Source organism: Dermacentor silvarum, chromosome 7 (assembly GCF_013339745.2).
Source record: "Dermacentor silvarum isolate Dsil-2018 chromosome 7, BIME_Dsil_1.4, whole genome shotgun sequence".
NCBI classification, from domain to species: domain Eukaryota; kingdom Metazoa; phylum Arthropoda; class Arachnida; order Ixodida; family Ixodidae; genus Dermacentor; species Dermacentor silvarum.
Window position 1 is genome coordinate 59,442,188 of NC_051160.1, and position 25,007 is coordinate 59,467,194.

The 25,007-nt window shown below is 47.9% G+C and overlaps 1 protein-coding gene across 2 annotated transcripts in view; it reads right to left on the reverse strand.

The window, feature by feature from the left end:
* LOC119458089 (uncharacterized) overlaps nt 1-25,007 on the reverse strand; it is a 37,804-nt gene that overhangs the window by 6,156 nt on the left and 6,641 nt on the right. The window contains exon 1 of one of the 2 annotated variants that reach the window (XM_037719905.2): nt 6,823-6,936. The exons of the other annotated variant lie outside the window; for it this stretch is intronic. Coding sequence (XP_037575833.1) covers nt 6,823-6,834 — 12 coding nt within the window. The 5' untranslated portion in view covers nt 6,835-6,936. Of the gene's footprint in view, nt 1-6,822; nt 6,937-25,007 lie in introns of those variants that run through there. 2 annotated transcript variants of the gene reach the window in all.

Sequence of the window (25,007 nt, forward strand, 5' to 3'; positions counted from 1 at the left end):
AGGCATCCATAAGTTCGTAATGAGCAGGGATGGGCTAACTGGGCGTTCACCCAAGGTATAACAAGCGTCGCGTGCATGTCTGCGACCGAAGCCGATGAACTTAGCAAAGTAAATACCAGCAGACCAGCGCGCGCTTATAGTTATGATAACCGACCATCTGCAGCAGGCTTAGGTATAGGGCGTCTCGAAAACCGGTCAGTTATTATGAGCGCCATCACTACACACACACACACACATATATATATATATATATATATATATATATATATATATATATATATATAGTCCGTCGAAGAGTTAACACACACACACACACACACATACACCTCTTCTCTCTTTTAGTGACTCCGGCAGCGGGTTCGGGTAATTTGATCTCTCACTCTCGCCGTTTTGCTACAGCGCTCCATTCGTCACAATTAGGCGCGTCGCTCTCCGAGCCTCCGTTTGTACTGTCCACACGATTGCGAGCGCGCAACTCCTCAGAGAGAGACATGAGTTCCCGGTGTCTTAGCCAGCGATTACAACCCGCCCGTGCCCGTCTGCAGCTCTTTCTTCTGCTTCTCGTCCTTCCGCGTCCGGTCACGTGATAGTCCTCGCTCGCGGCGCTGCAGGTTGCACGAGCTACGCGTATTCTACGCTTGCAGCGCTTTGGTATAATCAACCGCGCAACCGGCGCGGAAAAATCGCCACCAATTACTTCGCCGCCAATGACGAGCATCCACCAGCCCTCTCGGGAGTACGTTACGTATAGCCCCCAGGTGGGCGTGACGCCGCGCGTAATCAGTACCACAGTAATATGGCGGGCAGCATATGTACGTACGTATACGCGCATGCGCTTTCCTTCCGCGTTCGAGAGAGGGCGCGCACGCGCCACGGTGAACTTGAAAAGCGAGCGACATTGACTGCATTGCCGACCGCTGAGGAGGTAGTTAGTGAGCGCCCCCTATTACGTGTATAGGAGAAATGGCTGGCGCTCGGAGCATTAGGAGCTATAGGACTGCGGTGGCGCCTGTTTATCTTTCGCCATCTCGATGCCGGGCCCCCGGGCGCAACGAATATGGCCCGGAATTACTTTCGCCCGCATGTTTCCGTGCGGACTGCACGAAGGAAGGCTGCGAATGACAGGGGATGATCGGGCTGCATTCAGATCTTCGCGATGACCATTGAGTGCTCGCGCATCGCAATGTTTACTAGTGTATAGGCGCAAGACTTGCTTGCTTGCTGGCGTGGCTTTATTGGATCGATAGTTTTTTTTTTTTTTTTTTTTGTTCGCCGGTGCGTTTGCCGAGCGTCGTGACTGCCCGAGAAACCATCAAAAAGCTGTATAATTCGGCCTGCGTTTAGTCAAATGACTCTGTGGGTGGCATTGCCACTTGCGAGCTCCTTCTCTCTGTTCCGCGTCCTTTTCCTCGTGTCTGCTGCGTACGACGACCTGATTTGATTAATGATCTCCACTGGGCGCGATTTTGGGAGCGTGCTCAGCGGCGGTCTCTCTCTACAACTCTTACGAATAGTTGTATGTCCCGCGATGGAGCACTCACGGTCGCTCGGGGTGCTTCCTTGTTGCACCAGCAACGATTATACTCCGCTGTGGTAGCAGTTTTTGCTTCTGGCAAAATTAGAAAATGGTGCGAACGTTCGGCGGCTGTACCCGGGTTGTTCCGCATTCGTTGAGCAGCGAAGCTCTTGGTATAGCTCCGCACACCACATAAGGTCGTCAGATGTGGCGTGTGATGGTTCGCAGTTTTTCCCTGGTGAGCGTCTCTTCGCTCTCATCAATCCACAAACAAATCTCCGAGGCCTATATGTCATGCGTATGCCAGAATCTTATAGCAATATCATGCCTGTGAGATCAGTGTAGCTTCACCTATGTCATATGTGCTGTCTAAAACCTTGTTTCGTCTGAGTTTGATGTATTCCTCTCGCTGTGTTTCATATTTTTCGAGCATGCTATATGGCTCATAAACCACTTGTTATGTAAAAAAAAATGTATATATTTCTGATTTTAGTAAGCACAGCCTACCGTCTCTTCTCGTTCCGTGAGCTCTGTTTAGCGTTGTCTGCTCCCAAAACCTCACCGTGTTTGTAATATCTTCAGGAATCTTTTTTTTTTTCCTCTGAAAGACCGGCTTTGGGCTACCTTCCGTTCAAATTTTGACCCCGCACGCATTGCTGCATCCCCGTTTTTGTTGCGAGCCTGGTTTCACTTTCTGCGCCGCTAACTTTCTCTCGTTTTCTGTCTCCTTTATTTACATTTTATTTTATTTTTTACATTTCCATGCGCGTTGCTATTTTGGGTACACCTCTCTGTCCAGCCCGTGTTATTATTTTCTTTTTGGCGGCCAATTTTATGCCAGCGGCGTTTACCTCTTCTCTGTTGACGAGCGTTATCCAACACCGGTCGCGAGCTTGCCGTAACCGCGCGCATACAAATGAGAGCGTGCGGAAAGGGCGCGAGCGCTGCGTCGCGGCTAGCGGATGCGTATAGCTCTACATGCATTGTCGCACGTAGCTAGCGATAAAAAAGAATGCACACGTGGCGAAATCTTGCAGAAAAAAAGAAGAAAGAAAGAGAAAAAAAAAAGGAACTAAAAACAGAAGATGTAGCTACAGTGACGACACTCGGAAACGACCGTTCCCGCGTGTCCGCACGTATTCACGTGCCTCTCTGGGTTTTCTTTTGTTTTAACCGTATAGTACGTTCAATTCACTGTGTACGCCACCTCACTATCTCTTTCTCTGTTTTGTGTAACAGCTCCCCGCTGTGGTGCCTTCCGTCGTCCTTTTTGTTCGTCTGTTCTGGTGTCGTCTGTCGTCTGCTGCTGTCTGTCGTCTGCTTCCGTCTGCACTGCGTGTTCGGATTTCCAGCGGTGGGCCACATCACGTGACAGTGGCGCTAACCCGTGAGAATGCGGTCTCGGGGTTACGTTTCGACCCAGGCGTCATGCTTCCTGCAGGGCAGCGTATAGATGGCTTGCACTGACGTCATTGTAGCCGCCATGTTGGTGCACCGACACGATGACAAGCTGGGTCGTAAAGTCACGTGAAAGCTTTGAGTAAGATGGATTGGAATGAAGTGCTCGTAGTCACCATGTTGGTGCCCCGACACGGTGATAAGGTGGGTGCGTGACGTCACGTGAAAGCTATCAATACATTTGATGCTGTCGTCGTTAGTGAATCGATTTCACTTGGTCACGCTATGTATACGGCAACGGGGAAGACTTTACCGCGTGTTTCGATTTACGCGTAGCTATGCTATAGGGAACGTGGCTTTATATATATACATATATCTCCCATTCATGCTGTGAAAGTGCAGCTGATATAGAATCGTTACACGTCCAAACTACTGTGTATACACTCTCACAATAAAAAGGATGGTAAATTCGCCACCAGTGTACGTTATCTCGGTCGCGTTATGCGGTGTACTTAGGGCGGCTGTTTTGTCGCTTCTAAATCTCATTGTCAACAAGGTTCTCACGTGGACCCAGAAACGGTAACCTTATGCTAAATGTTTAGTGGTCGGTGTTTATATTCTTTTTTTTTTTCATCGTACAGTTAGTCTCGATTAAAGTGCGCCCAGAATTGGCCTGAGAAGCGCCTCCAGCTGAGTGATCGATGACGATCAGCGAACCCGTACCCCGCTGGTATTTCGCCCTGTTATCACAAGTGTTGGCCCCGCACGCATTAGGATTACGGGGGCTGGTTTGGCTTTGCGGTGATGCGGAGCGGAGAACAATGGCGTCTGCTAATAAGGGCATATACGTTCACGAAAGCACGGATGTTATGAAGCGATAAAAAATTTGCAAGACCTCGTTTCGAGCACTGAATAACTACGTGTATCGGGCCGTGCTATCTCTGTACAAGTTATCTATATAGAAGGGAAGGGCCGAGTGGTACACACTAAGGATTGACACCGTAACGCGTGGTCTGGGAACGCTCATGCATGACAGTCGTATAATAGGACTCGCTTTATCAGATATGCAAGAGTAAGCTCGCTTTATGGCAGTGCATGTGGCTATGCATACACTGCTATAAATGTCACGAATGATTTCCTCAGCTGATTGTATGAAGAGACGGCATTAAATTTTAGATCCTGTTCTCCTTGACCTTGATCCAACAAATATGCATGCCGAACGAGGAAATAGGCCAGGAAGCGAATGGACAGAGGCTTTCGCATCACGGTGTCATCGAACTTATGTATTTCCAGGCGAAAGAATCGGACCGACCACCTTCGATGGGTTTATGTCTGGCAGGGACTAGATCATGAGTTGACGCATTTCGCTAATCTTCCTGTCATTTTTTTTTCTGCCTGGACAAGAACATATTGAAACATTGTGTCACCCGGTATCGCTGATATTATTTTTATTTAATAATGATATCTTTCGTAGTTTAGGAAAATGATTTGTCTTAGACTTCATGAATTGCACACCGCTGCTGTAACGCACGCAATGGGGTAAAACGGATACGAAATAATTATACAAATAAATAAATAAATAAATAAATAAATAAATAAATAAATAAATAAATAAATAAATAAATAAATAAATAAATAAATAAATAAATAAATAAATAAATAAACTTTCAGGCCGTGGCGAGAGCTCCGAAGTTAGCAGGAGTATACAAGCAAGCGCGTTACCCTGCGTTCGCTTCGGCGGTCAACCCGTTCGCGAATTCATACCGAACGTGTGTGTAACAAATGCACCGCGCAGCACGCGAGGAATTTCAATTTTTTTTCTCACCACCAAACTCTTTGCATAGTTTTTTTTTGTCACGTGACGCGCAACCATCCGCGAAGCGGCGACTCCTTTTAAGGAGGCCATCGACTCCTGAGTAATCATCGATCACCACGTAATACGACTGGACAGCTGACAGTACCCCACGTGGTTCTCCCCTATAGGCGCTGCCCACCGCAGCTTCACCTGGACATGGCTGCTCCCTCCCACTTTGGGTTTTATTTCGTCATTCGTCCTTTCCCGGAAGGTAAACGCCCGTACCTGTCGGTGTTCGAGAAGAAAACTTTACCAAGATCGGCGTCTTTACGAGAGAGTTTAAAAAGGTCTGATGCATCGCCGTGGCGCTGCATGCGTATTAGGGTCATTACGCGTCGACCTGTGCATGGGTACCGTCGTGAGGGGCCCGTAGTGATTCGGGAGCCTCTAATGACGATCCGGCGCGCCTCGTAATTGATTAGGCGTCGTTATACTCACGGCCGCTCGCGCGAGAGGTCAAAACGAGAAAGCGCCTTTCACGAGGGAGACAAAAAAAAAAAATCGCTAGAGTTCGTCTATCCGCGATAAATGCGGGAAGTATACATTTAGTGCGAAAGTTGCGGAATGCGCTCTATACTAAACAAAGCCGAGAAAAACTTGGAAATGAAAAGGCGTGTGTGCGTACAGTGTTTCACACTATAAATATAAGTCGCTCAGATGGCGTCCCGTTTCACCGTCAAAGTATAGGCTGCAGATCGCTGGGTCACGGCACGACCACTATTACAACAACGTAGCTGGCAGCATGCACTCACTCTCCTTGTTCATCTGACGGCCCACCTATACTTCGGTACCTTCCGACTATCGATCCATCTTCGCAGTCCGAAAATGTCGTCTCCGAGTTCTAACCCCCCCCCCCCTCCACACACACACACACACACACACACACACACACACACACACACACACACACACACACACACACGCACACGCACACGCACACACACACACACACACACACAAACGCGCATACACTTCCATGTAATCGAACTCGGGTGTAGGAAGTCTCTCTCCGGAGTCTCTCTCCTCAGGCTGCCCTTACAGGTTCCGTAACCTAAGCCTGGAGTCCAGCAGCCGAAGACCCTGTGAAGGGCACAAAGGGCTCTGCCCCCGAGTCTGTACAAGCAATACTCGCCATCTCCTGCGGAGGCGTCCAGGGACAAAATCCACACGAGAGTTGCTTAGAGGTTCCGGGATGCGGCCAAACCAACCCACAGACTATGAACGGTTAATTATATAGACAATAAGTTACATAGACCACATATGCATCTCGTTTACGGATAAAGCTCTGCATAGAATCATATAGCTATAATATGCAAAAAAAATAATAATAAATAAAAGACAGAGAGATCGTGGCTGTAGACAGTGACGCAGTTAGGAACTGCGAAGTTTAGCTCTTTTTCGTTATTGAATCTGCCGCGTTTTGCAGCAGGTGGCGGCTTTGTAAGACCTGCACAGAGGCCAAATCTCTATTTATGTCACATTGTCATTCATTTTTGTATGCGTGGTATAAGAACACGTCCTATTTCTTGGCGAATGACATGCCTCCTCCTGCGGTTGCTTAGCAACAACAATTGTTAATCAGCGCTGACATATTGCCGAAAACACAGCGCAAAAAAAAAAAAAACACGGACACGAGAGAGCGACACGCACACAGCGCTGACTTGCAACAGTTTATCAAAACATATACCTCAAAATCTTTTTCCTTCGCCCATCCCATCTCAAACAACGACAGCCGATATAGAGCTAGTCGCATTGATTCGAGGAACTTAAAAAAAAAAAATCTATCGCGCCGCCACCATAAGCCTAAATTCGGACGCTGACGAAAGAGCACCGTTCCAACTCTGTCGTGTAGACAGGACGCGCTCAAAAGAGGTAAAAAAAGATGCCTTTAAGATTTACATCGCTACGCATTCGCGTTTGAAGCATTGCGGCTCGAATAACTAAATTTGTAGTGACTCTTTCTGTCATCGAATGCCGACGCAAACTAAGGAATCCGTCAGCGTGGACGACAAGCGCAGAAATATACCCGTCTCGAACAAAAAACTGAGCTCACCTGTAAAAGCATCACCGCCAGCTGATCTGTCACGCACCACTGAACAATGTGTGTCGAGTGAGCTCGAGCTCACGATGATTATATATATAGAACAGCTCTTCAGCGTGGCGCCGATAAATAACGCCGCCACGAGTCGCAACTCGAGGCCTCTTCGTGTGACGATATCTCTACACGGGGGTCGGCTTCCCTCATCACACCTTGTGACGTTTACGACGCCACCGCGTACGGCCGACATCCGTTGCAGGGCATGGCATGGCGTCCGCAATGGCTTCACGACGAAGTGGAGGAGGTGGGATATTGCCGTAAGGTACAGGGACATGGCGGGGCGCGTCACGGCCGGTTCAAAGTGCTCCGGACGTCCTCGTGTGGACGTCTAGGCATAAAGACGCGCCCGCCTTTTCTTTTTTACAACCATCACGGGAGACGTAAAACGTCACTCCGAAGATCGCATTTCGGTCACCTTCCGCGCCTTCGCTTGGGTGCGCTTGCTTGCAACCGTGTAAGCAAGCTCTTTCTCCCTTCCCTTTCCCCATCTCTCTCACTGTCTCGCGCTTTTGCAGATCTCTCTCTCTCTTGTACCAAATGTACCGCACAAATGTATACCGAGTAATATATGCGCCTTTTGAAGTGTGAGCGTCGGGCACTGAACTCGAAAGTTGGTTGAAAACAACGAAACGGAAATCAGTTTTGTGTGAACTTCAACTTTTGTTTTAGACAGAAACGACGACAAGTCGTTGTTAACCGGTTCATAAGACCGTAGAAGGTCGAACTGCTCTCTATAGCTAACGGATTCTTACATCCCCCAAATTTTTTTTTTTTTGGTTCAAACTCTTGCTTTTGTCATCTTCAGTTGCAGCGTTCCTATTCTCGTATTTCAGTCCAGCATGTGTAACACCTGCGATCTCCTTGACGGCGTAATTATTTGTTTAAGAATATACTGGTACCCCTCAACTGAGGGTAATTACAGAGAACACGATGATAACAACAAAAACAGAATAAGACTAAAATGCCGTCATAACTGCAAGTAATGCTAAAGTTACCGCTTTCAAACGAACACGGGCCGATCAAGTGAGGCAGGTTTAGTCGATAAAATAACGAAATATGGTAAAAAAAAGGAGGCCTTGCCATCCTTTCTCCCCTTGTATTTTCTCGCCCTCTGTTTGGACTGTTCTGTTCAGTACGGATTACCAACACGCCCATTCGTATGTTCCTCGACGTAACTCGAGAACACCGAAAATACTGTCGCAATCTTTTGGAGCAATTTCGGCTTGTTTATGTTGATTAAAAACACAAAACGCAATAAGGCCACTTAAATTCGAGTCAATGTGGTACTGCTATACGCTTCCGCTCACACTCGTCCTGTCGTTGTTTGCAGTTAACGCGATATTTTTCCATGTCTGTTCTCTCTGCGTCGAAACGCAGAGATTCCTTTCCTTCTCGTGTTCTTGCGATAAGACCTCGTGGCGATGGTTTCTAGTTCTAGTACTATAGTGTTTCTGTGTCTGGGTGCTTTCCCTCTTCATACTGTCCTTCGCGTAGTGTATTCCTTTCTATCCGCTCTTATCAGTTCCTTTGTTCCTGCGGTGTTACGGCGACTGGCGAGCCTTGTTTCAAAGGTGCCGCCACGGGTGAGTCGTTGTGCAATGGCGTGGCGGTACCCCGCGGGCACCGGATAACGGAAACGATCATACCTCCGTTGTCACCGCAAGCTCTTTCATCTTTCTTTTTGTTCACCTTTGTTTGCTTTCTTGTCTGAGTTACAGCGCGCAACGTACGTTCTGTAAACATTGGCGGTTTCACGTTGCTCGTAAGCGTTCAGGACACCTGTTTCGCGAAGCTATAGAACGAGAGAAAATCGTTTTGTTCGGCTGTCGCATGATTTGGACTTCGCGGTAACGTCTAACACGTCTGCAAGCATGGGTCTCCTTATGTAGTTTTCCGACGGGCGTTTCATTTGAGTCATTAAAAGCGCCATATTGTGTTTGTGTGTATGGTGTCTGACGTTTTTTTTTTTTTTTTTTTTTGTGGTATCGCAATACACTGCCGTACCTCATTTTGCTTCTGCTTTCTTTTTTATATATTGCTGAGAGGTACTGTGCACGTAGTCTAGAAGACTGTCTCCATCATTCCCTATCTCAGACGATGCTGAAAGTGCTACATTTTCATTTCTTGCGCCGCTTTTATTGCTGCTAATGCAATTGACTGCCCCCGCGTGGGGTAGGGAAGTGCTTATTAGCTGTAAGCAGTTATACCTCACCTCACATCATTGTTTTATTCGCGCAACAATTTAAAATTGTGCGTATCTTCGTCAGTATATAAATTACCACAATAAATATAATAATAAATGACGCAAAATACCCTTTTTCATCTTTTTTTTTATTTTTACGGCATGGTTAATTAATTGCCATGCTGTTTGTAACTGGCGATTACCGGCCGTGGTTGCTCCTTGGAGCCAATCAGAAACGCTGCAACCGACCGTTGACCATGATCAGAGAACGCAAAGGCTCGCACGTCCAAATTTAGCGGCGCTGATAACGGTGCCCGTCACGCCCTCTGTGGCGAATGTATGCGACATTCTCGCGCAAATCCCGGGGCGATCAGACTTTCTTTCAGCCATCTCGGGCAAATATCGTGCGGCTATGTCGCATTATCTTTCTTTTAGGCCCATAAGAAATATCGCAACGATCTTCTTGGGTCTTTTGCGAATTCCTATATACGTAAATCGCCGGAATGTCGCAGTAGTTCCGCAGGTTTTCTTGCAGTCACGAACAATCCCGAAATGGCCGGGAAACGCATCACGGTGCTTAACGCAGATAAAACGTTTTCTGTACACACGGTACTATATAGAGTGCGCAACGAAACATCGCCGCTGCTGCGCATGCGCAGGCATATTTCGCAATACAAAGGCTGCGTTGCCGTAATATCTGGCTAAGGCGAGATGGCTGTTCCGTTGACAGCCTAGCCGAGACGAGAGACTGAGGGGCCGGCCACGTGAGCCGGCCATTACTCGGCATTTATGGCGGCTGAGCTCAAGTGCTATATGTGTCGGGAGCCTTTTGATCGCGCTCTCTCGGGAGAACGCAGGCAGTTCTTCCTTTTCTGGGTATTGAAATGCGAAGATCGTAAAGGTTCCCAGCTATGCTAGTCGCCTTAGAGGAATTCTTTACGATGCTGACATCCCATCTGACTTATTCTGTTCCTCTCAAATTTCGTACGACTCACTTGTATGCTTACGTCTTTCTTTGTTTATTTTATTCTTCACCTTAAATTTTTCTGTGCGTCCAGATTTTTTTCGTTTTTGTTTTTGTTTAGGGCTTTGAAAGAATGCCGCGAACGTTTGGCTTCCCAGATGCATGACCGAAGCTGGCAGGTCTGTTATGTAATGCAGCACTTTTTCAAAGAACCGGAATCGCCAAGAATACAGTGGAAGTTCAGTATAGCTTTAAACATTTTACCCAAAGCTTATCAAAAAATTATAAGATTTTACGTGCCAAAACCACGATCAGATTATGAGGCACGCCGCAGTGGCGGACTCCGGAATAATTTCGGCCACCTGGGGTTCTTTAACGTGCACCTAAATCTAAGTACACAGGTGTTTTCGCATTTCGCCCCCATCGAAATGCGGCCGCCGTGGCCGGGATTCGATCCCGCGACCTCGTGCCCAAATCTTATCAGTACTCCACGCGTAAGGAAAAGATACTCATCTATTCCCTAATGGTATCATTTTTCAGTTAGCTTTCGATTTAGGATTTATGTTGTCACGTGCGCGGTCCGCAGAGGTGAACTATATTATAAGTCACGCATAAAGTCACTCATAAAGTCACGCACAACTTGCCGCCGGTGAGAGCCGAACCTACAACGTACTCGTGAAGCACAATACCGATAGAGATATACCGATGGCGGCTGTCCCCTCGTCCATATATACTGTCTCGCCCTCATGTAATAAACAAAGCCCTGGGTCTGTTAGCAGCGCCCTACGTGGCCACGGGCGTGGTGACCGGACAGCTATGGTCGTATCGGACAGTTAAGCCTGGCGTATAGTACTGTGTCACGTGCGATTCGTACAAGCTTCCTCGATTCCAGTGCGACGCTCAGAACGCGTGGAAACGGACCGCTCTGAATTAGCGTTACTTGTTGGCACTCTGTGACGTATAGCTTTACGAAGCAGCAGTGAAAGAGTCACATCTTGTACTGCAACGTCGCAACTCCCGAACGCGAGCCTTCCGACTTTTTTTTATCTCTGGAAAGAAGAGGAGGAGAGCTTAAGTCAACGGCGGGACCAGGCATATATATAGAGTGGTTGGAAAGCGACTGATTGCTGAGAAAATTGGCGACGTCTTGATTGCGAACACGGGCAACATCAGCGCGCAAACATTGCGATAATTATAATGCCCGCTCCAAGAAAGACGACACTGCAGGCGTGGGGACAGCTTCTGCAGTTTTGTCCCCCCCCCCCCCCCCCCCGCCAACAAATCTCGACGCCCTTCCAGCCCTGCTTCGGCCCTTTAACGACCCCCCTTCTTTGCACTTAGCCGTGCACATTATTTCGCCGAGCGAAAAAAAAAAAAATCATAGTCCCGCCACGAGTCCACGGGTAGCCCTAAGTGTTTTCCGTTTTGTTGATGTTGTTGACGTTGTGGGCTTAACGTGCACGTTTACTTTCTTTCACCTGGAGCGATTTTTTCGCCAGCACGCGAACGTCGTTTTATTTGCGGCTTCGTGTAACAAAAAACGAGAGAGAGAGAGAGAGAGAGAGAGAGAGAGAGAGGGTTCCTCTTCCTGTTCTGATCCTTACTTTCCGGGACGGGCGTGTTTGGGGGCCTCTGATGAATGGGCCCACCTGTGTGAACGAACTCATTCGGCGATCGTGCACCCCTACCGAAATCACCCCCCCCCCCCCCCCCCCTCGGGCTGCCACCTCCTCTCTCTCTCTCTCTCTGTCTTCAGAGAGCCCAGCATGCACGCTCTGCGGAAGGTAAAACTATAACGTGTGTGCTTCGCACAGCGCGATGCAATGCGGGCCGCGCCGGCATCGTCTATACCTACCGAGGCACTGACTGCGTCGCTCTGACAAGGCGGCTTCCCCGCTGAACCGGTAGCCGTAAATTGCCGGGGAGTTGTTTTCTTTCGCGCCGCGCGAGCTCCGTCGAGCTTTTATAAACACGGTTTATTTTTTTTTTTACAGCCTGGAATCACGCAACCACGCCACGCGTTCTGTTTGCCGTGTTATTTTATTTTTTCTTTATTGTTCTTATTGCAGGCTATAATACCTCGCCTCGCGTGATCGTTAAGCCTGCACGTGCAGGTTCTCATAGCCTTTAAGGCATCTAACATCACCGCTGTGTGTATGTAAATCTGTGCATTCTCCTCTTTCAATCCCTTCTCCCCCTTCCCCAGTGCAGGGTAGCCTACCGGGCTCAGCCTGGTTAACCTCCCTGCCTTTCCCTTAAGACTTTTCTCTCTCTCTTCTCTCTCTGTGCAGGATTGTGCAAGTTGCGAGGCGTTCGTTTTCTCGGGTGGTGACCACGCAGCCTGAGCTCTGTAGAAATCAATATCGAGCTTTTTTTTTCTTATTTTTTTTCTTACACGCTTGCACTGCGCCCGCTCTTGACATTTTATGGCACAATATAGGCACAGGACTGCCGCTATATATCGTCCGAATCGTGAGGGTGAAATGACAACAGAGTTGTGATTTTACTCTCACGAGTTGGGATAACAGGGGCCTACGAATCCTAATAGTGAACATATCAGCGAAGGTATTCAGCCATTGACTAGCAGTTTTTAGGAACTAAAGCCATGTTTATTCGGGCCCTTATTTATCACGTTATTTATCAGCAACAAACATAAACATTGAATGAAGTTACACGCTGCATAGGAGGAAAATAAACACAATTGTACGCGTAACACTAATCTACAGCGCATTTAATTACCCCACTTCGCTAAAGCTTGGCTTTACATAAATTTCAACACGTGCGTTGAATCAGCATTTTTAGGTGATACGGAGCCGTATGTTCTGAGAATAGCGTTTTCTTTCTGGCATTGCTCATTTTGTTATCATTCGTTCCGCCGATTCCGATATCCGGGCTATATCAGGGACGGGACTTAAGGCGAGCCAATGACGAAAGGCAAGAATAACGAAAAAAATTAAAAGAATAGCTACAAAAAAAAAAAAAACTGCCCACAGCCAACGATCTACGCTGCAAATGAGAATTTCCCTCTACGAAATGCGATGCGAAGTTATGTGACACGCTCGATTTTTTTTCTAAGCGTCGTCTGCTAAGAAGACGACGTCCTCATCCAGACGTCCTGATCCAGACGACGCCGCGGATGCGTGCATTCCGCAGACGTTTCTATAACAGCTTCAACTAGGATCACGCGCCCCTCCTCTGATTGGCTGATTACAGCTCTGAGAGAGAGATAATTTATTTGAAGGAAGGCAGAGAGGTCGGCCTGAGCTAGCATGCTCTAGCCTGCTACTCTGCACAGGGGGAGGGGGGAACGGGGACATAAAGGCTGGATGAGGGGTGATGATGACATAGAAGAAGGATGTACAACGGTAAAGGCAAGTTCAGCATCCTCATGGCTATCAACAAAGTCCAAAAAGGTCCTTCAAACGTGTCATCTACCTTCCAGAGCATGGACGGAGTCACGAATACAATTGAAAGTTCACAAAAACTCGCCGCGAAGAAGCTTGTGTATGGGCTTCTCCTGCGTGAGCACCACAGGTGCCAAGCAAGGTAATTAAATTATGTAAAGAGCAGCGATCAGCTGCTCCAGTACGGCGAGGACATGCACGGCGCTTTTAGCGGCCGGAGTCTGGAGACCACAGAGAATCACGCGCATTGATTCTAGCAGGCATTTCAGCATTTTTTCAACGCTTTCTTGGTCATTATTTTCAGCTCCTTGCTTGCCTATAGGGTTATCGGCTTTACTAGCCCTATAATCCACTTCTTGACGTAGAGGAACACTACGGCATGGTATCGTGGGCGTGGATCTACTGGGTAGCGAAGGCCACTCCGTGTCTGTGCCACCCAGGGGCGACGAATGTGCGCCCTGTGCTCTCGGAGATCCTGAATTTGCTGTAGGTGCGGTTACCGTCCTCGATGCCGGCAAAGGCAGAGGTTGTCGAGGCCCCTGCGGCCCACAATCCAGTTCTCCTGAAGTCATTGGATGGCGCTTCTTATGCGAGCGTTGTCTGTCTCGGCGAACAGATTGAGCAGCCTGTCTATGGGAAGACTTGTTTTTTGCCATTTTCCGGAGAATACGAACTTCCTGCTGCATCTTCGGGCAATCCTTCGACGTTGCTTCGTGAGAGCCAGGACAGTTGGGACATTTCAATGAAGGTGCATCACAGTCGGCGGTATTATGTTGCCCACCGCAACGCTGGCAGGTCACTTGATTTCTGCACACAGCGCTTACGTGACCAATCTTGAGACATTTCCGACACTGCAGAGGCCTCGGGACGAATGGTCGGACGTGGTGTATCACGTACCCCACTTTGACAGTCATTGGCAAAGTTGACGAAGCAAATACTAGTTTGATGCACCGGGAGTTCCCCAAGCGGTGAATCTCAAGAATCTGCACCGATGAACTCAGTAATTTCCTGAGGTCAACATTCTTGATGTCAAGGTCGATATCAGAAATTACACCAGTCGTGGACTCCTTCCCGTAAGTAAAAAAGGAACGGACGGGAATTTCGCTTAATGTTGGAATAGTCTTTAACTTCTCTATTATAGTTGAACTCTTGGCATCTACCGTCAGGATGTTTTTTCGAGAGTTGATCCGGATTTCGTTGACTTGACCAGGGGCCACACTTTCAAAATATTCATATAAAAACTGCCTACTTAAGGAGTTCAGGTTGTGTGACGCCGTAAGCGGCACGTAAGAGACCATGAAAGACTGCTGCTCCTACTCGTTAGATGAAGTCTGCTCACTTGACATCTGGCGCATCCTCTTCTTCATACGACGGCCCATGACCACGGTGTATTCGTTGTCGGAGTCCATGGCTTCGGGCGTTGAGCTCTCCCGGGAATGGAGCTGGTCCGAGCTGCCAAAGTCACGTTGCCTAAACATGAGCGATGAAGTAGACGGCTGACCTTGTTCAGGTGGTCGTGCGAGCGTTTTCCTGCTCATTCTTGATGAGAATACGTTGACGAAACTGGCAGAACCGTAAAAGACTGCATAATAGCGAGAGGCCCAGAGCACCGGTGAGCCCTGAGCACTTCTTTCTCTTCCTCTGAGCTTGGAAAAGCCCTGCACGGTTCTGGTGGGTGCTCAGACTTTATATGGGCCCCGCACGCAAAAACTTTCTCTTTGCACGCGCTCACCATGCTTCGGTTCAAAAGCGAGCCTTCTTTATACACGCGAGGCTTGCGTCTTCTCGCACCACGCCCAGGTGGCGTCTTCCCTTTCTGTATACGCAGCACTAACCTTTTTTTCTTTTTTTTCCAGAAAGCGTTCGTGCGCGCGTCATGCAAAGTAGCGCGATGCGCTAACATTGCAGCGATAACGCCACGGAAGCCGACGTTGCGAACTATTCCGAGGTCATTAACTGCGCAGCGCGCGGTTAATGCCGGCGGTGCTTATAAATTACTCTTCCTATATACTTGGCAATCGCGAAGGGGGCGGCATACGTAATTCCGGCGTTCGTGATAAGTGCCGCGGCGTCTGCTCCCGGAAGGGTTAAAGGGCTCCCGAGATCCGGGGAGGGCCCTATGAAGGTTGGGGCGGTGTTCGGAGATTTGTCGTCGGCCTCTTCGTCTCGCGTCAATGAATGGCCGTCGCCCGTTTACGTGATGAATAATTTCAGGCCGGTCTCGCGCCGATGTATGGTCAAAATTGTTTCTTTTCTTATTTTTTCCCTATATTTCTTTAATTTAATATTTTTATGTGTCTCTTTGGTTGTGGTGTCAACGACCCTAAGCCCCGTGACGGGGCTAGTTAGTAGTTGGCCGTCAGGAGATAATATAGTTTTCTTTTTTTTTGTTCTTGTTTTTTTTCTCTCTCTCTCTTTTCGGCGCTATTCAAATGTGTTGTTTAAGACGCGGTGTTAATCCGGCAGGAGCCAAAAGAAGCACGCACGCGGAAAAGTCCAGTTCTTCGGCGTATTTATTATGTGTGATGGCTTTGAACTTTCGAGGAGGGCCACTGACCTTCAGCTCGTCTTTTTTCTCCTCGTCGTTATCAAGAATTATCTCACCGCCGTGCTGTCGTCATTAACTTCCAAGCCATAGCACTGTAATTATTGTTTTGCCAAGGAGTTATAACACCACCTATATACTGACCTCACTTTAATATGCACAGTGCTGTTATGAAGCGGAAATTTACTTTCCTCCTTTGTGCGCGGCGTCGACCCATTCAACAATTACAGCAATAATTGTTGCCATTATAACGTATTTTAGTTTGTTGCATTTCTATTGTTTAGCTTCAGTGTAGGAAATGCTAATTTTTGTATATATATTTTTTATCAATGAGCGTATAGAGTTGCAAGAAACAACTTCTGCGATAAATCCTGCCCCTATACGCAACAGTGCGTCATTGCAGTTTACAATGACGCGCTGTTACGTAGGAGCAGGGGTCATCGCAGAAGTTGTTTCCTCCAGTTGAAAGAGGCAACACTTATGGTGATCGTGCGTTTAGGACGGCAAGTGTGAACGCCGTGGAGTCCGAGTGAGGAACGCTGTATACATTACTTAAGTACTATTGCTCTAATGCATTACTGCTACAAAGTTGAAAACACGCGCTTTTGTCCTGTAGGTTTTCAGGTGTCTCGTCTTCGTCTTAGAGGTTTTGGAAAGTGTATATATATCGGCTCTGGACATCTGGGACATTACCAGCGCTTAGGGAACAAAACAAAGCAAACATAAATAAAGAAATGTTGCCTTAGAAGGATACGGTAAAGGTGACAAGACAGGAAGGACAGAAAAGACATGTACAGAAATCATTTTTCTTATCCCATCGCCTCTTTTTTCCGTGTTCTTTATATTTATTTCTTTCTGTCACCTAAGCGCTGGAAATGTCTTAAAAGCGGTCTAACAGCTCCACCTATTCTGGCCTATACTGCATTGAGGTATGCCTCCAAGAGTTGGAGACCCTGCGACCGCGCCCCAATGTGCATGTATGTACCTATTGATATTATTGAATTCAATAAACGTTCATCCATCCATCCATCCTACTGCTGCTTTTGGCGTCCCAGCAAAAACCCTCGAAGCAGTTGTGCCCCCGACGCCATATTGCGGACGAGCAAGAAGAGCTGTGGCGTCACGCTGCGTGAGTTATGGGAGTGGATGACAGCGGTCACACCGAGGTCAGAGGACGGGTGCTAAAAGGGTGCGCACACTCGGACGGGGGCAACACTCTTGTCCGCGGAGGTGCACTGACCGATTCTGCGCCTGCGGTGCTTGCGGTGGTGCGCGGATTGCTTTGTCTGCGGACGCGTTAATTGGTGCCGCGCTGATGTTCCCTGGTTCAAAAGAATTATTGATCGTTCGAGGGAGCGTCTCTTCAATTTGACACGTAATGGGGCATCGAGGTTGCTCCTTTTGGTGAGTAATTGACCTGCCACGACCATTCGTCCTTTTGGGTTGTAACAGAGAGGGGACGAACTGTTACTCCCCATGCGGTTACTCCTTCAAGGACTACCAGTTGCTCTTTTCAGATGATCGTCAAGGGAGTAATCGTCATTCTTTCCGATGCTACTCAAATATGGAATTAACGAAATTAGCCATTTATACGCTTATACACGGCGCGCACACTCCTGCAATTAGTCCCTTGAGGGAGGAAAGCGCCCTTTTTAAGACTAAATGTCCAGTTACTCCCGTTTTCCCCGGCATTTTTCTTAGAGTGTATTAAAGAGAAAAAGAAAAGTAGGTGAGAGATACTGCCGGGGTAGTTACAGGCATAGGTAACTGTTTGATATAGAGGTGGGGGGTTTTGATGAAGAGAGACAAGATCAAGGAGAGATAGTCAAACAGCTAGGCTGCGATATATGTATGTGATACCCGATTATCTCAAGCAGGCTGGGTGACGATTTGTCACCGCCCTGTCTCGAAAGGGGATGCCAATAACACTCATAAAATTACTATTCAAAATAGGTAAAGAAACGTAACTGTTGTGTACCTGCAGCATAACTTCAAGCAACGGCACAGAGAGTTGCGGCAGTCTGTTTTTCTAGCTGCTTTCTCGGAATATTATCTGCGGATGTCAATACTCGCCTTGAAAATTGTAATAAGTATTCCCATTTGCTTCTTTGCGGAAATGTTGTTCCGCGCTAACTAAAAGAAAAAATAACGAAACAAAAACGGTAGGCGACCGTAACCTTTGACTTAAGTGTCACTTAGTGGCACTCGCACCTCGGCGTTGGTGTTCTGTGCTTTGGTGTGCGGCAATCAGCTATTTCTAATTAATTCTAATTATTCCAGACACTTCAGTAACTGAACCTCCAACTAAACTTATGCTCTGATATCGTATCTATAATGAAACCCATGAATTTTGTGCTGTACTATTGGATTTCTATTTTTTTTCTGATTTATTTTTAATTTCGTCCCCGGTCGTCTCGGCGCGGTCTGAAGCTTTTCGACGTTATACGTATAAGCTTCGGTGAGGCCACTGCCTGTCGCAGTCGCTGGACTTTCAAGCACGCGTCGGTCAGTCGGACAGTGAAGCCAGCTCGCAGCGAGCAAAATTTCGCGTTCGCTGGTGTGTCTGCGTGTGTGTGTGTAAGTGAGGTGGATGCCACGCGTAGGTACGCAACGTAAGCTTACGCAGGCTATAGACTGCTGTTCGCGTGCCTCGAATATGAAATACGGCTCCCAACATTTCGTTCCCCCGCCCACACATGCGCGGCTGCCTTTGATCCTCGCTTGAAGCTTTGGGCGAAGCACGGCGCTTAGCTATACATGGCGGTTGCGAAGTGCGCGGGTGATTTCCACGAAACTGCCGATTTGGGCGTCAGAGGTGCGAAGGCGTGGCGCCCTAGAACAGATTAGGGTGAGGGGGGGTTGGCGTGAGAGCACACATTTCGGAAGTGGAGGGGCGAGTGGCGGATGTGCGTTCTGCTAATTTGTCAGCGCGCACTGGGAGCTGCCGTGCCGCCATCTGTGGTGAAGCATGACAAGTCCATTCCTGCCGTGTTCGCCGAAGGTATAAGGAAGGTGTGTTTTTGATCGAGGAAACAAAATTGATCTTATTTCTGATCATTGTTAACGACGCACCTGCGTCTTCGGATTGCATCAGTGTTGCGCGCTCGGGAAACTGGCGCTCGAAGGGAGAACACGTGGTCCCGACACGTGTGTTTTCAGCGTGAAACGCGTTGTCGTATATGAAAACACGTCGTCATGACGAAACGTTGGCCTACAGACCTTGAATGATAGTATAGAATTGTTTTATAATGATTCAAGTTGGATCTCGCTGTTCTTGGCGGCTGGTTCAAAGAACCTGCGTTTTGAGGCAAGGCTTTTGAGGTAGCTTTGTTCTCGGGCTGTTCTATGGGAGCGATAAGAAAACAGGAACCTAGGGCCTAGATTTTATGTTAGCAACAACAGGGTGGAAGCCGACAGACAATGCAGGCAAATAAAGGACTGCGACAATAACAATTTTTTTTTACTTAAATATAAAATGTGGACTTCGTGCGATAAGTCAGGCCCATGTGCTGGTGCGGCGACATGAACCAAACAGGCTTGTCTTAACGTAAAAGACAGGTCAAGAAGCCCGAGCAAGGATGGGAAGCTATACCCTTCAACTGCAGGTAATTTTTTTTTATGATAGTGCATGCTCTTACGTTTGGCGGTAATAGCTTTTGAATACAAGTTACAGCGCAGCGTTTATGACGTTTTGGTATGTTTTGTCGAAACCGAAGGTTACATCGTAACTAGTCGGATATAGGCGCACAAGAATGTGAATAACGGCGTAGAGCAACTTCACCGATCTGCAGGTGTTGTGAGCGCAGCTGATTCCATGTGGGCCAATATATATATATATATATATATATATATATATATATATATATATATATATATATGTAATATAATCTATAAGCCTTTTACTTATTTATTTTGTGTTTTTCTCCCCTATAGAGACGTTTGTATGTGTGGCTTCTCAGTTTTACCACTTTTGTCTTTGTGTAACCGACACAAAAATTTTTTCTATCCCAATTGATTAAGTAACAAGTAATCTGTCACGTTGCATGCTCCCATTCTTTGTCACTTCAAATAAACCGTTCTATTTCCAGTCGGCTTTCGCGCAGCAATGGACTTAGCTGCCTGTTGTACTGTAGCAAACCCTTATTTCGTTCCTTATCTTTTTTCACACAGAAGCGGTTCTCATTGCTTATTGTCACGATCTCACGTACCAAGTTATTAAACAATCGCTAAGCGCGGAGTTTAAAAAACGTGTTTGTCCCCCAACCTTTCCCGTATCATCACCTTAATTTGACCATTCTGTCAGCCTCACCTCATCGTCACTCCTCCCCACGCATTGGCGGTGCGAGATCTGGCAAAAAATTTGGATGAGAAGCACTGACCGCTAGAAACTAGTCGCGATTACATTTTGTTTTCGGTTTATGAAGATTATATTTAAAGGGAAGGTACACTTTAACGAACATTACCTAGCAAAGAACCAGCCTAAGTCGGAAGCAAGGCTGTACTTATAGCAATCACTTCTAGTAGCGAAACTTTACTAGTGGTGCCAATGTTCCAATAACGCGGTGGTACGACCCGTATAAATAGCACGGCGAAACACGGTTACCAAATAGCACCTGCATATACTGCGGCAATGCGCGATGTTGGTCTAGTTGGTGTTACATGGCCTTTGAGATGCGATGACATTGCAGCACGAAGAGGACACACAGAAAAGCAGAAAACACGAGGGTTGAATAGCAACAGTAACTTTATAGCAGCAAGGCAATGTATAGCCTTGCTGTTGTTACGGTCGTCATTGCTGTTACTGCCGCCAATGTTGCTATAGTCAGTGATCGCGTTGTCTCCCCCCCCCCCCCCTTTTTTTTTTTTTAATCTGCACTCGTCTTGACGCACTACCTGGATCGCACCTCTGTAGCACTTCGTTCTCAACACAGATGTCAAACAGGGCACGTAATTTGGCAAAATATCTCGGGAAACTATTGATGCGGTCGATTATCAAAGCGTTGAAAAAAACAATAGACGATCATGACTCACGTGGGTGTACAAGGTCACCGGACGCGGTCGGCGCACCGCGGCTGCGGTTTTGCGTAATATCACGGGCTTTATATTCCACGCAACGGACGCTGCAGGCGCGACGTTTCAATGGGGCGTTTCTTAACAATGCCCGGCTTTCCACGGCGAACAGGGAGCCGCACAAACACGCACGAACCCAAGTCCGCGTGCATCCATTGTATAAGACACCTCCGTCGGCGTAAAGGGGCGCGCACCTTCAGCACGCGACTTCTGGGCTCGGGGACAGAGTAGGACCGTTGTTCGGCTGGTCGACGTCTACACGACGTCGGCAGTCTTCCGAGTCTCGGGTATTTGTCCCTTCCCTTTGCGAGTGCCGCTTCTCCGGTTCTCCCCCGAACTCGTAGTTGCGTCGGCCCTTCCCTCCCCCAGAGTCGCATCTTCTTCCCCCCCCCCCCTCTCTCAGCGTTTGACGCTTGACTTTGGACGTTGCGTGAGGGCCACCGAGCTCGTTTCGTTGGTAACTTTTTTTTTTTTTTGCTTCTTTATAGCCTCCTCGCGGCTTTAAGAGCCATAGCCTCATTCGTTCTCCTTAAGGACTTTAGAGCCACGGGCGTGTCGTCCTTTTCTGCCGGCGACGAACCGGGTCAGCGGAAGAAACCTTAGCGCGCGGCGGCCGGATCTCTGATCGACACCGCGCGCGAGAAAGATGGCACTCACAAATAGTGCACGCGAGCTGCCGAAGGGTAGCAACTTGAGACGCCGCTGTCACGCTGTCCTTTCCGCACTTTAACGCCCTCCCCCAACTTACACCCCGCCCGTCTTCACTTGCGAGAAATAAACAACATCGACCTCGCAGGGGAACTCCTATATATATATATAAAACTACGCTGGCTCGTCGGCTCACCGTATCGCGCCCCTTGTCTGTCCCGGTTGCCGAAATGCGTTTCATGGCTCTCGTTTGGAATCTAAGCCGCCGACCCGACGAGGGCGGGGCGCCGTGGATGACCTTGTTGCAGCGTCGTGTCCCTGCACGCAGAACTCGGATCCAGCTTCCGAACGGGCTATATACTGATCTTCTCCGCAAAGTGTCGCAACAGCGCGAAGTTGCGGTGCTCGCTCTAAAAGTGTTGTTGTTTATGAAGTGACGAGGCCGCAGAATGAAATGGCACGATATCCCAGTCATCAAAAATAACCTCTAGCGACTAAGGAATGTAAAAACAAACAAATAAAAGAAAAGAAAAACTGGAAAGCGGGGGAAAGAAAAAAAGATGCGAAGGAATAGAAGCTCAGTTAAGCGAGGCACTGCATGCTATGCAATAGACATAGATAGACATAGAGGGCTCTGTATCAGCGACGTGTGATTCTTGGCTATAGAGCCGTGACAGGCAGAACAAATTCGCGTCACAGTCTGAATCTCTGATTCCGCGAACGGCCGGTCACAGCATGCCTTGACATAACAGTGTCTACGTTAACAAACGTATTGGTCCGCAGTCTAAGAACGTGTTCTTGGCTTGCCTCGGGCAAAACGAAGTATTCCTGTGTTAGCGGAAACAAGGGAAGATACATTTCGTTCTCCCAGTTTTCAAGAAACCTATACACAGTCACGTCCGCGGAGTATGAGCTCGAAACAAGGAATCACCTTCTTCGAACGAATGCTTTAAGTGTTGTCCTTTTATTGCAAATTGTAGCTTCAACACGCGCTGTATCGTGCGACTTCGCATAGTTCCCTCTTTCCCGTTTCCTCGTTGCATAATAATTTTTTTCGTCGTTTATGCCACCTTATACACTTTATCATTGCAGTGTAACTATAACCGGATATTAGCTCTGGTTTTCCTCTTCCTACATTGTTCTAGTCCTCCATACCACACAATCATCTCTACAGGCCAACCTCTCAAACTTTCGTTTCGTTAACCTTCGTTCTCTATATTTCCTCTTTGCTTCACAATAACCAACTCTTCGCCACCGACTTGTCGTTGCTAAAGTTTCAATTTTAACTTCTATTCCTGCTCAGCGAGCATGTACTTTTGATAAAGGTTTCCAAACTCCTGCCCCGCAACATCGTTCAAAATAGAAATGTTTTTTTTTTCAACTCCCGCGATGCTTTAGTAGATCAGGAAGGGGATACCTCCTAAAGCCTCTCTCAATCTGTGCTTTCGTATAGTTCCTGATTCATGGCTAGAGCCGTGGACGATGGGCATGCAGAACAAATTCGCGTCACAATATGGGTCTCTGATTACTTCACTATATAGCAAGGAGTGACAAATAGATATAACGCACCTGGGCACTCGACGAAATTGCCGTGGGCCCATACGCTCTGTCACCTATATATATACGTATACATGTATACAGCGCGCGACTGCCTATCGATTCGCTTTCCTCCTATATCTATAAGTCTACACAAAAGCCTTCTCTCACTTTTTCCGTCCTCGATTTCTCATCCGCTAACGAAAGTCACATCTGGTTCCTCCACGTAACGATCCGGTTTTAAATTGCCGGACAATAAGGAGCCAGCAAGGTTTCCCACGAGGGTTGTATACGCTAACGATGACAGATGTCGCCAGAGAGGTCGCCTGCAGCTCGTACACTAAACCGGCGCGCTACAAAGAGAGCGCGGTAGCGAAATTAAACGGATGCGAAACGTCAGCTGCCAGCCGACGGTTTATATATAGGATCAAAAGGGGGGAGGGGGGGCACGGCGTAATAGACACGGCTAGCGAGCCTACGCTGTTGCATGTAGGGAGCTAGACACGACGCGCGCATCTTCGGGAGTCGTTCGCTCGTTATCACGCCCTTGATACACCCGACCTTCCAGCGCAAATAACGGGGCGTCGATCGTTCTCACGGGCGGCGCACGTCTCCTCGTCGTATAGTCGTCGAGCATTCGGAGGCGAAACCATCATGAGGCGAAACCGTCATGCGATAAGCGAAGAGTCAGTCTGCGGGCCCTACGGCGCGGGTATTAAGAGAGGGCGTTCCTGGGCGTTCCGTTGTGTGTACGCACGGGCATGCGATCGAGTGCGACCGGTTTCTTCCTTTTCCGATCGTTTGTGCCTGCCACTTGACCCTTCCAGCGCGGTTTGGTGTGTGTGTGTGTAGTTCATTCTGCGTCTCCCGGGAGAAGCGTTGTTCAAGTTCGGGGTGACGGAAGGGAAGGTCGGTCGACGCGTCTGGGACGGAACAGCCGCGTCCGATTGTGCCTGTCGGCATTCGTGGCGAGGGGACAGCGGCGAGAATTGAGTTTGTCTTCCGGGACCACGCGTTGTCTCGGCGCCCTGCCCGCTCAGCGCGCTAGATTGTTTGCCACCTCAAGGCTCTAGAGCGATTCATGTTCCTGTTGGCTTCAAGTGCAACGCGGAAGTTTTTTTTTTCTTCTTCTTTTCTTTTTCAGGCATTCGTAATTGTATAGAGCATTAATCGTCATCATTGAGAGGGTACAAGTCACTTTGCTCGGGCCAAACTTAAGAGACGTTGCCCTCTAACCGTCGTCTGCGTACTACCCAGGGGAAGTCGTATATAAAATAAAATTGTATGTTTTTGTATACTATAGTTTCTATGTTGGGTGTCTTTTTTTTGTTGTGTGTATCATGTCGAATGCACTACCACGTGCCGTTCTATTTCTCATCATTGCGATTTGCAGTTGCATGCTAGGCGTATCAATCGCCAGCCAAGCCTCTCCAGGAGTTATTTATAATAGCTATAATGGCCCTTAATCGCTAGGGAAAGCTTCGAATACCGTGCCCTGTATAGCCTGGGGTAATGGCGTCGCGATAAACGCGTTGCCACTGCTGGAATTAAATAACTTTGCCTTTGGATTCTCATTGGGCTCACAGTGGCTCCCTGGATTTTGGGAACTCCACCTGCAATCGTGTACTGGGTGGAGCGCATCATGTTTAAAGGTGAGGTGTTGGAGAAAACGCTACGAGTATGGTTGTTGCGCCAGATGATACAGTGCTTCCGTGCACATATAATTATTGGCCTTGCTCCATCGCAACTTCCAGTACAAGAAAACACTTATACTGCTCTTTCAAAGATCAC